The sequence below is a fragment of the Gloeophyllum trabeum genome (genome assembly GCF_000344685.1).
Source record: "Gloeophyllum trabeum ATCC 11539 unplaced genomic scaffold GLOTRscaffold_00008, whole genome shotgun sequence".
NCBI lineage: Eukaryota > Fungi > Basidiomycota > Agaricomycetes > Gloeophyllales > Gloeophyllaceae > Gloeophyllum > Gloeophyllum trabeum.
The window spans coordinates 783652-798402 of NW_006920417.1; the positions used below are offsets into that span (position 1 = coordinate 783652).

Consider the following 14751-nt stretch of genomic DNA (forward strand, 5'->3'; position numbering starts at 1 on the left):
TGTTGCAGCTCGCAGACGATCTGGAGGAGGTTGATCCGACACGAGTGCTCTGTCATTTTGCTCGATTCCCTCTGACGGACGAGCTTGCTGTTGTACTCATGTTATCTCAGGTAAGTCCACTTCATCATCTCCATATAGCTCCGCTGAACACAAACACTATCTTAGAACTAGGCATACAAGTCGGTTGCGCCCGTACCAGGCTGCGAGCCGCTCTCCCAGCCGCTCTTAGCCGCCGGTGGGCCGCCGCCGGCTATTGAGTGGCTTGCCGATGCAGCCACTGGCGGCCCGTCGGCGGCCCGATTATATACCGGACGATCCCGAATCAGGTATATCGCACCTTTATGCTATGTGTTACGCTATTTGCATCCATATTCCGGATTCGCTATCAACCCGAGATGTGCTTTGATATTTTAGCTATGATTCATTGTACTGTATCAGGCCAAAAACCGGACTTCCCCATTGTTCCATATATTTATCCATATTTGCTCTATCACTGGGTATATCTGCGGAAATTGATATTCAAATATGGTAATGCATTTGTTTCTATTTGATATTCCCTGACATTACCGTTGTAGGGGATCGTCTGTGGCTCAGCTCCCATATGGGGAGTATATGACTGTATATGGTGGTTGTGTGGAATTCACAATATTGTATTGACATATGGGACTGAATGCCACCGCGTGTCATATTATCGGTTGCTCGATGTGTCGGGTTCAGACATTCTGAGCCCTTTCGTAATTCCGATCCGTCCCAACGAGCAACACAATTATTTCTCGGATCCAACAAGTTCTAAGATACACAAGTATTAGCTTCCGACAACGAGACGTAAGTAGCGCAGATAGATGGCAAATAGACAGAGCAGCATAGTGTAAGTAGTGCATCCAGAGCCCGGCTGAGTATATAATCAAAGGAGCGTTAGTAGATTACGGGATAATCGTAAAGGACCGTGGTAGTGATATTATTCTAGACGAATTAAGGTGAGTAGTGAATTCAGTGTACACCGGGCACAAGAGGTTGCCTTGGGGTGCAAGCTTGAGTCTCCTTGGTGCGGTGGGGTTACAGCGGGCTGACGGGCATATTCGACCCGTCATACGAGAACCCTGCACTTCACATTAGCCACCGCACAGCCTACAGACCCCAAAACAAGACTCACCAGCAAACTGGTCCTGCACCGTCTGACTCAGCTGGCTGCCCTCCACCACGCTGTCCATCGGCGCCTCCTCCGTGAACACCGTGTCAAAGTTGCTCACGTCCACCGGGCTCGCCACGCGCGGCTTGAACGGCGGCACCACCTTCTTCGCCCACAGCAAGTCAAAATCGATGTACTTCTTGAAGAAATCGTGCCCTTTGATCTCCTCCGCGCCGTTCACGCCCAGCCGCTTCGTCGAGTCCCGCGTTAGCAGGCCGGTCAGGATCGACTGCGAGAGCGGCGAGATGTGGTCGGGGAAGGTCAGCGGGTTCTCGAGGATCTTCTGGTACATGATGTCGGTTGATTCTAGAACGAACACATCATCAGTGTGAGCGATCAACGAGAAAGGTCAAGAGACTCACCATCATAGAAGGGAGGCAGTCCAACCAACATCTCGTACAACAGAACCCCGAGCGTCCACCAGTCAATAGTCTTGTTGTACCCCTGCGCGTTCAGCACCTCCGGCGCCAGGTACTCGGGCGTACCGCAGAACGTGTTCGTCGTGTCTGAGTCCTTCATATTCAGCTTGCATAGCCCGAAGTCGCAGAGCGCGATGTGGCCCGTGTAGTCGAGCAGAATGTTCTCCGGCTTGAGGTCGCGATACACGACGTCGAGCTCGTGGAGGTGCTCGAGCGCAAGCAGCAGTTCAGCGGAGTAGAAGCGGGAGCGCTCCTCGGAGAAGTGGCCTTCCTGCTGGAGGTGGTGGAAGAGTTCACCGCCGTTGACGAAACTAAAGAGGCATTCAGTAATTGCTATATCAACTCAGAGGAAGGATAACTTACGCCAGGACCAAGTATAATTTCTGTTCGCTTTGGAAGCTGAACTTCAGTGGCACGATGAATGGACATCTGACCCGGGCTAGGACCATCCGCTCGGCAAGGGTGTGCGTGATCTCCTTCCGATCTACAATATGCGCCTTCCGGATCGTCTTGAGTGCATAGATTCGCTGTGTATCGCGCTTCCTGACTTGCATCACCTTGCCAAAAGAGCCCTTTCCGATCACGGTGATGAGCTCAAAGTCTTGGATTGTCAGAGATTGTCCCTGCTACGTCCGTAACATGAGCTTTGATACAGTAGAGAAACCGCATAACGCACGCTGCTGGGCTTGTATGAGACGGCGATCTGGATCTTTCCTGCACCGTTGCTGAGCTCGTACCACTCCTCCCTGCCGGGGACGAGGTTGTCGAAATCGGGTGTGAACTTGACACCTCCCATTAAAATATCGTTACCCATATCGTCGGCAACGCCATCCCCGCCGCGTTTGGGCTCTTCTGTGCGGAGGTAGCATTGTAATGAGATCTCAGAGTTATGTGACACGTCGCTGGGGCGCGTGTAAGTATGCCACCGGGCATGATGGAGAGAGATACGCACAAATGAGCTTGGTACATGTATACAGGGCTCTCCATGACCCCTCCGAGCGGCGTGATCAAGATCTGGTTGACCTCGAATTCAAGGACGAGGTACGGCAGCCACCAGCACTGCATCCTCTGCACGCTATCGCGCTTCTTCGTCTCCCGTTCCCGCAGCCGCTCCTCCCTGACGCTGCTCGGGCTGACACTCTCGGCGGCCTTCGCCTGCTGGCTCGCCTGCGCGGCTTGGACGGCGGGCGGGATCGGCGTGCCCGCGGGCAGGGAGAGCCCCTGAGCGCCCGACACGGAGATGGTGAGGGTGCCGCCGGAGATGCGCGAGCCGGACGGGTTGGACTGCGTCGGCGTCGTCGCGCGCGGCGAGCCCGAATTCGAGTCGCCGCCGTTGGGGTTGAGCGCGCTGGCCGCGGAGGGCTTGGACTTGGACTTGCCGAGCTTCCACGACATGCTGGGTAGGAAGACTATGGTGGCGAAGGGGCTGGGCTATTAGGGGAGAAGGAGTGACTGGGATGTATGTTGGGCAAAGACCTGCTTTGTGGTGGTGAGGGAGAGAAATTCACTATGCCGACGACGCTGCTGACCGCGAGAGACGACGAAGCTCGGATCGGCGTGCGCCGGCTCTAAGCGAGAATAGTTACCGGCTATGGAAACGTCCCAGCCTTTCGACCTTTACAGCTTCAAGCTTCAGACCGTTCGTAACGCGTATCTGGAGGTGGCTTAGGGCGACACTGCGGCTCAACAACGAGTCTCGCATCTACAGGGAAAACTCCTGCAACGACCTCGTTGAAGCTGAAATTAGTTCTCAAGCTCTTGAATGATGTGTCAGGTGCGACTAATTATTACGTTCATAGCAGACGCGTTTGCCCTATCTTTATTTCCTATGTCTAGTACTTACTTTATGACTTCAATTGCTTTGAAGTCCTGTACGCTTTACATATATCGCCCAAGGGGTGGATCTCCCGGAAAGGCAAATGGTCTTCCTAATAAGGGACTTGTTTGGCTGTGAATCCCGGACCCGCCGATCCTGCCCTGTGGATGCACATGCAACGCTGAAGTCGTACCGGAAAGCTCATTATTCATCTTTACGGCGCTACAGTTAGCTACCAGCTAAGAAAAATGCCGCCGCACCCGAACACTGGCTTCCTCGTGCGGGCCCAGCGCGTGTTCCTCTACCTGGGTATTGCATATGCGGCTTTAGTGGTGCTGCTCGCCATCCCTTTCTTCCAGCTCCAGTACGTTTCACATGGATAGCCGGGGGTAGGTGTATTCTTACCAGAGGGCGGGGGGTAGCGCGGTCTACCTGCACTCGGTGAGGTGGCCGCTGTTCGCCAAGTTCGACGTGCCGGAGAAGTACGGATTAGCGCGTAAGCCCTGATTCCAGATATCTGCGCTACCTGGTTGTTCTGAGGGATATACGAAATAGCTGGGAAAACTCTGAATGTCAAGCTCACAACCTCGGATAATCAAACCATCGGCGCGTGGTTCGTCCTCTCCGATTCCTACTACCACACGCTTCAACCACCCATCGACCCCGTCACCCTCACCACGGAGCACGTCCGCGCGTCGCTCCAAACCTACCCGACGATCCTCTTCCTGCACGGCAACGCCGCGACGCGCGCCGTGCCCTTCCGCGTGCAGCACTACTCCGCCTTCACTTCACGCCTGCGCGCGAACGTGCTCGCGATCGACTACCGCGGGTTCGCCGACTCCTCGGGTACGCCGAGCGAGGCGGGTCTGGTGCGCGACACCCGAGCGGCGTACGACTGGGTGCGCGAGCGCGGCGCGCGGGCGGAGGATGTGCTGGTCGTGGGGCATAGTCTGGGGACGGGCGTGGCAGCGCGGTTTGTAAGGGAGCTCGAGGAGGCGGGCGGGCGGGTGAAGGGGATGGTGCTGCTTGCGCCGTTCCTGTCGATTGGGAAGTTGGTGGATACATACCACGTGTTGGGGTTCATCCCCCTTATGAAGCCGCTGAGGAATATTCCCTATGCAGCGAGTGAGCCGTTCTTGTTTACATTTCTTGGGCACTCACTAATTGTGCTTGAAGATCTTGTGCTCAATTTCCTGACGCATCATTTCGACACTTCCTCCGTCATTGCCGTATGTATACCTGCTGTCTTACTGTCTGATTTAAGGTGTTGGAACGTACTCTCTAGGATATCAAATCACCTATCCTCCTTGCCCACGCCGAGGACGACTGGGACATCCCCTGCGCGCACTCGGATCAGCTCTTCTCATCCATTCTGGAGCCCCTTCTTCCCCGCCTCCCTGACTTACCCAAGTCAGCTCCCGAAATTTCTCAGCTGACCAAGGACGACTGGAGCGACTACTTATCGGCCCAGTCAATGCGGAAGGGTCTCCGCGGGCAGATGGTCACCGAGACTGGTGTACCGAACTTGGGCACCATCCAAGAATTAAGGAGAGGGAATGGGGATGGGAAGGTGGTGTATGTCAAGCCGAATTGGGGTGGGCATGACCGGGTTGGACTCATGGAAGGCGTGCAAGATATTATTGGCAGGACCTTTGGTATGCTATAACCGTATTTTAGCGAGGTGCATATTTTAGTGATAGATGCACGACTTGCCAGTCCACATAATTGCTGCAGTGATCTGTCGGACACATGGAGTGGCGGGCCGCTGCTTCCGATTACGGAACCGAGGGTGGCGGGGATGCCGGCGGTAACGGTGTGCGCAGAGATCGAGTGGTTGTTCCTTGATTTCTCCGTGCCCGCCCCACGATCTGTTGGTCCCGCTTCGTGAATCTTGATACTCCACCGCTTCGCCGCGGCGCCACTTGCCAGAAAAGATAATAAACTTGTCAACGGCTCCACGTTCACGGACGAGGGTGCATAGCCCACTAGGACAGGTGGACAGCTCCTTTAAAGACAGTTACTCGTCTACTAAGTCTTATTTAGGAGGCGCAGTATCAAGCCTACTGGACAGGTTCCTTCCATGGAAGGCCAACAAACCTGAAGGTCTGTTGAAATAATCGACCATGGGATCCGACGTGGAGACTGGCGCGCTGAGTACCCCGCCGCTGCCCACAAATCCAAGTAATTATGTTGGTCTCATCGACCGGATCCCCAAAATCCTCTGGTCACTGTATCCCACCGAGATCCAAGCTGAAGCCACGGCCTGGATAGGGTACCCATCGTTTCCCCTCCTGCAGAAATCACGCTGCGTAGTTGCTATGGCCTGGAGCAGGGATCCACGCTTGTGATGAAGTCGCGTGGTGTGGTCGCCACGCCGGGGAGGCTGCATTAGTATTTAATGTGAGGGGATTGAGATTTTGGCCGAGTCCAATTCCTCATTTCTAGGACAGTTGACTGATTACCGCGTATTGTAGGTTCCGGACGAGGCGATTTGTTTACCCGACATGGGTCCCGTCCCGTAATTGATCAGGTATTTAAGGTCATCCCCAACGAACGGACGACCTCTCTGTATCCTCCTATAGAGCAAATCTCTAAAATCCCATAACGGAAGGAAATTTCCTAGAAGCAAGCCTTCGGTGACCGTGTCAATTATTCGCGCCACGGGCCATGTCAATTATTCTCGCCAGGTACCTTTGCTGAAGCACTAGTTCATGCCAAGGAAAGAGACGGCTACACAACTAGTGTACTTACCAGCTCCCTCGCCCAGAATTCTATGATTGTCCTCACAATAACTCTCAAAGACACTGCAAGGTGAGTTGTACTTATACGATAATCTATTCACAGTTAATTGAGAGTTTCCACAGACTAGCGTTATCCTCAGGACTTTCAGGATCTTCTGCGGACCCTTGCACAGGCCACTCAAAGCGACCGCTTGATAAAGTCGAGAGTGGGGGTCGCGCATCCTGGTCGCGAACGGCATCGTCAATCGTGCCTCGAAACCATCCATATTGTCATCAACCTCGACGTCCCCAAGGATCGTATCTACGGCCTTGGACGCACAGCGAGCAGGGGGGAGAAGATGGGGCTGTGGTCCTGTGCATCCAGAAGAGATTGCGCTGCTGAAGGATCGGGTGAACGAGGCGGCCTGGGTGGCCGCCATCGGGCTCAAGGAGGAGGCGCCCAGCGGAATTGGGACGTCTATGTCTCTTGACAAGTGAAACTTTACTGGTCTACGTGCGTGGGGCAGCCTACGACAGACGCAATTGCAGGAAACTACGGGTGTTCCGGGTCTCGCCTTTGCAGAGGCTTGTAGGGGACTCAGGACTCGTGGGTCGTATAGTGGCCCGGGGTGCCCGAGCGTACTGAGCGTAAATCACGAGCACGCACGTTACGCATCCATGGTATTTGTATAAATGCGGGAGATAGTTTCGAGGGTGAAATTGTGTTGCCTGATTTTTGCAGATCATTCAGGTACGTACCCTAGAGTAGCAATGAACCTTGTCTACTCCATAACCTGCCTTGGCATTATTTGTGACCAAGATATCTGGGGAATGAGATAAATGATGGCTTTCTGCTTACATACTGACGGAAAGCCGTACCGTCCCCTTCAGTGGCTTTCACCACAGAGCGTATTGTACAACTTTTACGCCAACTGACGGTCGGTGTTGGTGTTGGCGCCTCGCCACACCGATGCATATAGGCCAGCTCGCCGCGGTTCGGGGGGGATCGGCACCGATTGCCGCGGTGTGGCCCCCGGCGGGAAGAAGAGCAGATAATTACATAATCACAGAATAACATACCGAAGAAGGAAATATCCCATGGCCACCCTGCACTGATACCGCGAACGCGCTCCACTTGGACAACTTCCCGCTTTCGCCCTCAAAGGGCGCGCGTTATTGCTTCCGCCAGTCGTCCGTCTCACCCTCTGTATCTCAAGACGACGACGAGGACGACAGCATGCCTGCCGACGACAACTCGACAGCCTCGAGCAGGGCCGGCGGTGTATCACTCATGTCGTCGAGCCCAACGTCTTCGGCGGCAACAAGCTCACCCAAGACTTCGTTCGTCTACCCTATCCGGTCGTTGCTTAGCGGAAAAATTCGGCCGGCAGTTACGGGCAGCGAGGAGGCGCAGGATCGACCGCCTGGTGCGCTCGCGTCTGCCGGGAGGTCCTCTTCATCCGACGATGTAGGCCAGGGCAGGGTGGAACCGCCGCCGATTGATATTGTGATGAGACCAGGGTTACCAAGGCGTAGTTCCTACGATATACCGCTCCAACCGCCCTCCCCCTCACAAATTCCAAGACTCACACGGACAAAGCCGCGTCCAGCGCACCCGGCGCAGAATTCTAGTAGGACACTTTCTGACATAAAATCGGGGACGCCTTCGCCCGCGCCAGGGGGCACTCAAGGGGCTGAAGCAGGCCCATCCAGCGAACCGAAATGCACAGACTATCCCGAAGGAGGAGTATCTGAATCTACAAGCCCATTCTCGCCGAGGCACTTTGTGTCTAACCTCCCAGATCCCTCGCCGTTCGAGATGCCTCAGTCTGCTGAATTTGTTTCCGGCCCAACCGGTGAACCGGTGCCGATTGCGATTACTTCACCTGATGAAGCTTCCAGCTTCAATCCGCGTTACCCTGCCCAGTTGTCAGAGGCTGCGGCAGAGGTCTTTACCACCTCTGTACTCGCCAGTGATATAGTCCCTGACACTACGCCTCCCGATCCAGGGTCCAGTAACTATTCAGAGAGCGGGATCGTCCATCTAGGCCCCGTCTTCAGCGAGACCTCTTACGACACTGATTCTTCTCGCGCTCGGTCGTCGCAAGGGGGGTCTCGCTTTGGCAGCTTCGGAGGGTCTGCGTCCGGTTCTGGTGGCTATGGAGGAAGCCGCACTTCGACATCACCATGGTCCTCGGAGCCGCCGCCGGCCCAGCTAGACATCAGTGTTATCCGAGAAGAGTCCTCTGCATCACTTGCGCCGTCTGTTGATGCGCGGTCCAAGTCTGGGATGAGTAGGAGTGTCAATCAGAGTAGTTCCAATCAGGAGGAAGATCCGCTCGTCACCTTCAGGTTCGCATATAAGGAAGACGAGGATGGACACCATGTTGTCGTAGGTAGAGAAGGGCAACTCCTGAAATGCGAGGACGAGGTGGGTACTTCCCTTTTCTCTATCAAAATTAAGTATGGACGAATTGCCATAGCCAATACGAACCCCTGGGGCAGTACAAGGTTTTGGCGTGTTGATGGTCTTACAAGAAGATGAAGAATCAGGATATTTATCGGTACGCCAGGTATCCGAGGTGGGTGTGTTGACCAGTCAACGCAACGCTAGCTGATAATAGTATTCCAGAACGCGCCTGAAATTCTCGGTCTAACCCCGAAATACTTGTTCTCCCTGAATTGCTTGACTGAGGCGCTGCCTGACCCACAAGCAGATTTGCTCTGGGATAACATTCAGTATTTGAACGACCCTGATCCGGAGTGTGAAGGTCAGGATGACTCACCACATGTTTTCCTCGTCACCGGTTGGGGTGAGCCAGGGAGTGCACTGCCGGACGAGGAGACGTCCGATCCTCAGAAGCGGCGGTCGTGGACATGCTGGTGTGCTGCTCACAGACCAACCGCTCCATCAACGGCTGCTGGTAGCGCTGCGACTGCTCCCTCCGATCCAAACCTTATCATCCTCGAGTTCGAATTGGAACGAGATACTTTGAATCCGCTCTACCCTCCCACAGAGAGCAACGCGCCTAGTTTGGGATCCCCCTCTAGCATTGGCACCATCGGATCACCGGGTGGCACAGAAAGTTCAGGACGGACGTTGGTCTCTGAAGATCAATCGGGCGCCACGCAGACGGCGCAATCGGCCCTGCCGGGAAGTCCGTCAGCGACATCTCCGGAGGCAACTCTATCCGAAAGTATTGAAGGGTCTTCGCCTCACAATATCACCACTGGGCTCGAAGGGTTGGAAGGGGAAGACGACTGGATACCTTCTCCGGAGCAGATATTCGAGAGTACCACTAATCGCGCCAAGCCGTTGTTGGCACTGGAGAGACTACGAAGAATGAGTCGAGCCACCGGGTCATCTTTGTTACCTGATCGGGGCTCAGGTCGTGGCCGACGAGGGGGTCGGCGTGGTGGCGGATCAGGCGCGGTGGGTATGATGGATGTATTCTCTGTCATGGCCCAGATCAACGAGCAGCTCGGGGCTGCGCCGGATCTGGATACCTTCCTCAAGGTCGTCGTAGGTGTGATCAAGGATCTGACACAGTTCCATCGCGTGCTCGTGTACCAATTCGACGAGTCCTGGAATGGACAGACGGTGGCTGAGCTGGTGGATTGGAACAAATCCCATGATTTATACAAGGGTTTGCATTTCCCCGCGTCAGACATCCCTGCGCAGGTACGGCGTCAGGTCTCTCGACAATTGTGGTTAAATTAAAAATCGTGGCGTTCGGGTTTCTCTAGGCACGGCAACTATATGCGATAAGTAGGTATTCAATTGATGCTCGATATACTAATCTTACACTGCCCGGAAGACAAAGTGCGCCTGCTTTACGATCGGTCACAGAGCACGGCGAGGTTGGTGGCAAAGAGCAAATCCGATCTCGAACCACCTCTGGTACGTGTAAATGTATTCGTGCTGAGCTAGTTGATAAGACTGCTACTCCAGAATATGACACATTGCTACCTTCGTGCGATGAGTCCGATCCACCTGGAATGTCAGGTTCAAATTGGATTGGCGTGGCGTTTCTGTGCTAATCGAGATTGCATTCAGATCTGCGTAATATGGGTGTCCGGGCATCGATGTCAATAGTAAGCTAGAAAATTGCCGATTGCATCTCGCTCTGACATCTCGTGCAGTCGATCATGGCTTTCGACAATCTCTGGGGCCTTGTCGCCTGCCACTCTTACGGGAATACGGGTATGCGCGTGTCTTTCCCAGTCAGGCAAATGTTGCGGCTCCTGAGCCAGTCAATATCGCGCAATCTCGAGCGACTTAGCTACGCTCAAAGGCTTCATACGCGGAAACTGGTCGGTGTTGCCTTGGCTATGTGACTCCGCTTTCTCTGACCGGTGCCTAGATTAATACAATATCATCTGAGCAACACCCTAGCGGTTACATTGTATCAAATGCGGACGATCTCCTTGGTTTGTTCGATGCGGATTTCGGTATGCTGGTCATAGGTGAGGGTGCCAAGATCCTAGGTCCGAATCAGCATAGTCAAGAGATCCTCATCATGGCGGAGTACCTGAGACTTAAGCAGTTCACGTAAGCATGCACTCCGCTCAGTCTTATATGCGGCAATTGAACCTTGCGGACAGAACCATGCAGGTCTCGCACATCGTCACGAAGGATTACCCGGACCTTCAACTTACCATGGGCCTAGAGGTTATTGCCGGCCTTCTATATGTCCCGCTATCCAGCGGTGGCAAGGACTTCATCGCCTTCTTACGCAAGGGACAGCCACGTAAAATACACTGGGCGGGTAAACCCTACAAAGACAATGCTGAGTCGAGGGCAACACTTGAGCCGCGGAAATCGTTCAAGGTTTGGTCTGAAACGGTTGCTGGGCGCTGTCGCCAGTGGACCGATGAGCAGCTGGAAACCGCGAGCGTACTGGCTCTGGTATATGGCAAGGTCGGGACTGTCGGAATTCTGGTGATCACACATGCTGATAGTCGCCCCTAGTTTATCGAAGTCTGGCGGCAGAAAGAGAATGCGCTCCATACGACCAAACTTACTGAAATCCTATTATCCAATGCTAGCCATGAAGGTGCGTTGTATCATCCTATAAGTCCTATGCAAGACTCAGTATGCCCTGTGTAGTTCGCACGCCATTGAATCATATCATCAAGTGGGACATCGCATATGATCATGTTCCCCCTGGTTGACTGATCATGTGTATTTCAGTTACCTGGAAATGGCCCTCAATGGCCCCCTTGATCTGGAGACACGAGACAATCTCAGTCGCTCACACGCCGCATCCAAGGTGCGTAGCAAGTCTACATGCCTCTGCCCGTCTGACCGTTCGTTCAGAGTCTCCTCCTTACGATCAACGATCTTTTGGTATAGTTTTGATGGCTCTGTGTGAATAATGAGACTGATTCACCGGACAGGATCTGACACGGCTTGAGAGTGGCAATGAGACATCTTTCAGCGAACCGTTCAATATCCGAGCAGCCATCGAGGAAGCCGTTCAACTGTATAGGAACGAGGCTAGCAGACGCAATATTGACTTTATCCTCGAGATCGATCTATCAGAACATCAGACTATGGTGGTTGGAGATGCAAAGAAGATCAAGAGTGCCGTTGCTAATCTAACAGCCAACGCTCGTGCGTTTTATGTGTTATCACCGTGGATTAAGGCCATTGATATCATCTTTCTCCTCGACAGTGAAATTCACCACCGAGGGTTCCGTGATGATTAGCTGTCGCGCGTTCAAAGAACCCGAAGGTCTCCGTGATCCAAAACAGGTGGCGATCGAGATTATAGTCGCGGATACTGGCTGCGGTATATCTTCCGAGAAACTGAACAGCCTGTTCCGCGAATTCGAACAAGTCGAAGTGGCGGCTCCGAAGGCGCCGCAGGGTCTTGGTACGTTGAAACATTGGCCACCTGTAGTGGGTTTCGTATTTAACCCATGCTAGGCTTGGGTCTTGCTGTCGTGGCTAGGATTGTTGAACAACTCGGCGGCCAGCTTCGCGTGGATTCCAAAGTGGGAGAAGGAAGCCGGTTTTCTTTCCTGATACCCTTCGAGTTGTACCCTGCCGGTGGTTCCGTGGCTTCGGGATCGACAGGCTCATCCCTCAGGTCCCTGCGATCTCGAGCAACCAGTCCTGGTGAGCCCTCCCGCGATATTGAAAATTTGGTGCAAGCCATTGCTTCGACCCAGCTCTCGGTTCATCCATCACCCCCCGTTCACGGTCCCGGTCCCGCTGGCGCTTGCGAAATTAATCCATTCTTCCCTCCCGGAGAGGGAGTAGTCAAACCACCCACCCCGCCGCGGTCGGAAGAAGGAAAAGGGACCAGTGCGCCTTATGTGACTACGCCGCCTTGTGTGCAGCCCGCGAAGATTGAGGCTGATGGGCTAGATCGAGAAGTGACTGCCAAGCGTTCGGGCCGCGCTAAAAGGGCCTCTGCGGGTAATGCAGACGGGAGTGGGTCATCAGCCCCTTTGAGAGTACTCATAGTCGAAGTGAGGACATCACCAACGCTCTTGCCTCGGCCTTGCTGACGTTTATGCAGGATGACGATATAAATCGGACCATTCTGGCGAAGCGCCTAACGCTGGATGGGCATATCGTGGTCAACACCACGAATGGCCAAGAGTGCGTCGATATGATTGAAACGGATATCGATTTCGATTGCATCTTGATGGATGTGCAGTAAGTAATCGGCTGCGTGTCTAGAATTACTTCGCTCATGCGTCCTGCCCCACAGAATGCCTATTCTGAATGGTTTTGAAGCTACAAAGCGAATTCGCGAATTTGAACAGGGGCTTTCACCCCTCCAGCGTCCATCCCTGTCGTCGCGGCAATCGCATCAACTTAATGGTCGTGTGCCGATATTTGCGGTTTCTGCCTCGCTGATGGAAAGCCAACGGCCCACTATGGTCAAGTTGGGCATCGACGGGTGGATACTGAAGCCCATTGACTTCAAACGACTGAAAACTATTTTGAAGGGCGTGACCGACCTGCAGCAGCGAGCAGCTGATATCTACAAGCCAGGCTGTAACTGGGAGACGGGCGGCTGGCTCTCGATACCACCAAAGACCGATCGGGGCGATCGGCGGTAATCATGTCGGAGGCTATTCTATTGCGACCTATGCACGGTTCGCCTGTACTATGTTATTCGTCATTGTCTGCTTTTTGTTTGTCTGCTCTCCATCAGTGGTGGTTCGGAGCTGTGAATCGTATTTATCTATCTTCTAGACGGTTGCATTCCGGCACCTCTTACTTCATTCACGTGTATTTCTATTCATCCCCACAACACTCTGTATCCACTAGAGGTTCCATACACGCGTGGTTTTGGCATAGTACATTAAGCATTTACCGCCGTCGGTTTCGTAGTGCGTAGTACTAGTGTACGCTATTGCTGCTTAATACACGAATTGGATTTGGGTTTCGTACACACCTGTCACCTGCACGCGGATTGCCTGTCCCGCACAACGTTGATCAGCCCCTCCCCACAAACGGCATCCCCGTTGCCCTGCGATGCGGACGGATGGGTCAGCTGTACGTCGGCAACCTTCTTTGCGAGAGCGCACTCACATGATCATGAACTGGAGGACCTGGACCTCGTTGGGCAGGGACGCGATGTGCACGACGGCGTCGGCGACGTGCTGCTGGTCCATCATGGCCTCGGGCCTCGTGGAGCCGTCGGGCTGGAGCGCGCCGGCGGCGAGGCGCGCGGCCATGGGCGTGTGCGCGTTGCCGATGTCGATCTGCGTGCAGGAGATGTTGAAGGCGCGGCCGTCGAGCGCGGTGGACTTGGTCATGCCGGAGACGGCGTGCTTGGTCGCGGTGTAGGGCGCGCTGTGCGGGCGCGGGGTGTGCGCGGAGATGGAGCCGTTGTTGATGATGCGACCTGCGAGAGTGAGGAGTGAGATGATAGAGAGGGCTGGCGCGCGCGTGCGTACCGCCCTGAGGGGTCTGGCTCTTGAATATCTTGACTGCCTCACGGGTGCAGAGGAAGGTGCCGATGAGGTTTGTGTTGAGCACTTTCTGGAAGAGGGACAGCGGGAGCTCCTCGAGCGGCAAGGCAGGGGCGCCCGTGCCGGCATTCTTTGAACGCAGCGCAGGGGATCGATTTCAGAGACTCGCCAGGTCAGAAGGGGACAGACGAACATTGAAAAGCATGTCAAGGCGCCCTGCATAATGGCGATTTGGTTATCAGCGAATCCCTAGGGTGCTCATGTATGAGCCGGGCATTTACTGACCGAATTTGTTGATTGTCTCGGCGAAGAGCCTGGCTACGTCCCCCTCGTCCGCAACGTCGCCGACGACTACGAGCGTTTCGTTCTTGCATTGGCGCGCTGTGTCTTGCAAGAGCACCTCGCGCCGACCGAAGAGGGCGACGCGCCACCCCGCAGCGGAGAGGGCGATCGCGGTGGTCTGACCAATGCCTGATTACGGGAGGGTGGAGTAAGGAGAAGGATCAACACGGAAGGCGCTGCTTCGCACTGACCAGAAGACGCCCCGGTGATGATGGCCACCTTGTTATGTGTGTTTTCTGCCATTGTCAGTCGTTCAAAGTGAGATGCGATTCCTGGCCGCGTCGTGCGGACACAACGGGGCACCGCAGATGACCCATTGCTAATGCG

The 14751-nt window shown here is 54.5% G+C and overlaps 4 protein-coding genes across 4 annotated transcripts; 2 read left to right on the forward strand and 2 right to left on the reverse strand.

Moving 5' to 3' along the window:
* Positions 1 to 1056: 1056 nt before the first annotated feature.
* On the reverse strand, positions 1057 to 3170 carry GLOTRDRAFT_139191 (Pkinase-domain-containing protein; the record flags this gene model as incomplete). The annotated part of the gene is made up of 6 exons (XM_007868739.1): positions 2561 to 3170; positions 2285 to 2510; positions 1972 to 2234; positions 1552 to 1919; positions 1154 to 1495; positions 1057 to 1100 (listed from the first exon to the last, which is right to left on the reverse strand). Exons 1-6 carry the CDS (start codon positions 3001 to 3003, stop codon positions 1057 to 1059), a joined length of 1686 nt encoding a protein of 561 aa, XP_007866930.1. The 5' UTR covers positions 3004 to 3170.
* A 103-nt stretch (positions 3171 to 3273) lies between these two features.
* GLOTRDRAFT_77312 (alpha/beta-hydrolase) lies at positions 3274 to 5170 on the forward strand. The gene is made up of 6 exons (XM_007868740.1): positions 3274 to 3382; positions 3445 to 3788; positions 3847 to 3920; positions 3980 to 4549; positions 4601 to 4653; positions 4710 to 5170. The coding sequence occupies exons 2-6, from the start codon at positions 3673 to 3675 to the stop codon at positions 5088 to 5090; spliced, it is 1194 nt and encodes a 397-aa protein (XP_007866931.1). The 5' UTR covers positions 3274 to 3382; positions 3445 to 3672; the 3' UTR covers positions 5091 to 5170.
* A 3124-nt stretch (positions 5171 to 8294) lies between these two features.
* On the forward strand, positions 8295 to 13768 carry GLOTRDRAFT_116494 (uncharacterized protein). Its single transcript, XM_007868741.1, has 22 exons — positions 8295 to 8575; positions 8628 to 8726; positions 8777 to 9027; positions 9439 to 9826; positions 9892 to 9913; positions 9963 to 10045; positions 10097 to 10145; positions 10202 to 10239; positions 10288 to 10458; positions 10509 to 10696; positions 10750 to 11065; positions 11117 to 11201; positions 11255 to 11282; positions 11339 to 11417; positions 11465 to 11494; positions 11545 to 11761; positions 11823 to 12023; positions 12077 to 12624; positions 12675 to 12814; positions 12870 to 13517; positions 13563 to 13637; positions 13700 to 13768. The coding sequence occupies exons 1-20, from the start codon at positions 8435 to 8437 to the stop codon at positions 13222 to 13224; spliced, it is 3429 nt and encodes a 1142-aa protein (XP_007866932.1). The 5' UTR covers positions 8295 to 8434; the 3' UTR covers positions 13225 to 13517; positions 13563 to 13637; positions 13700 to 13768.
* GLOTRDRAFT_139193 (short-chain dehydrogenase) lies at positions 13604 to 14667 on the reverse strand (the record flags this gene model as incomplete). Its single annotated transcript, XM_007868742.1, has 6 exons — positions 13604 to 13637; positions 13700 to 14015; positions 14068 to 14212; positions 14276 to 14298; positions 14368 to 14553; positions 14616 to 14667. The coding sequence occupies 6 exons, from the start codon at positions 14665 to 14667 to the stop codon at positions 13604 to 13606; spliced, it is 756 nt and encodes a 251-aa protein (XP_007866933.1).
* Positions 14668 to 14751: the final 84 nt, after the last annotated feature.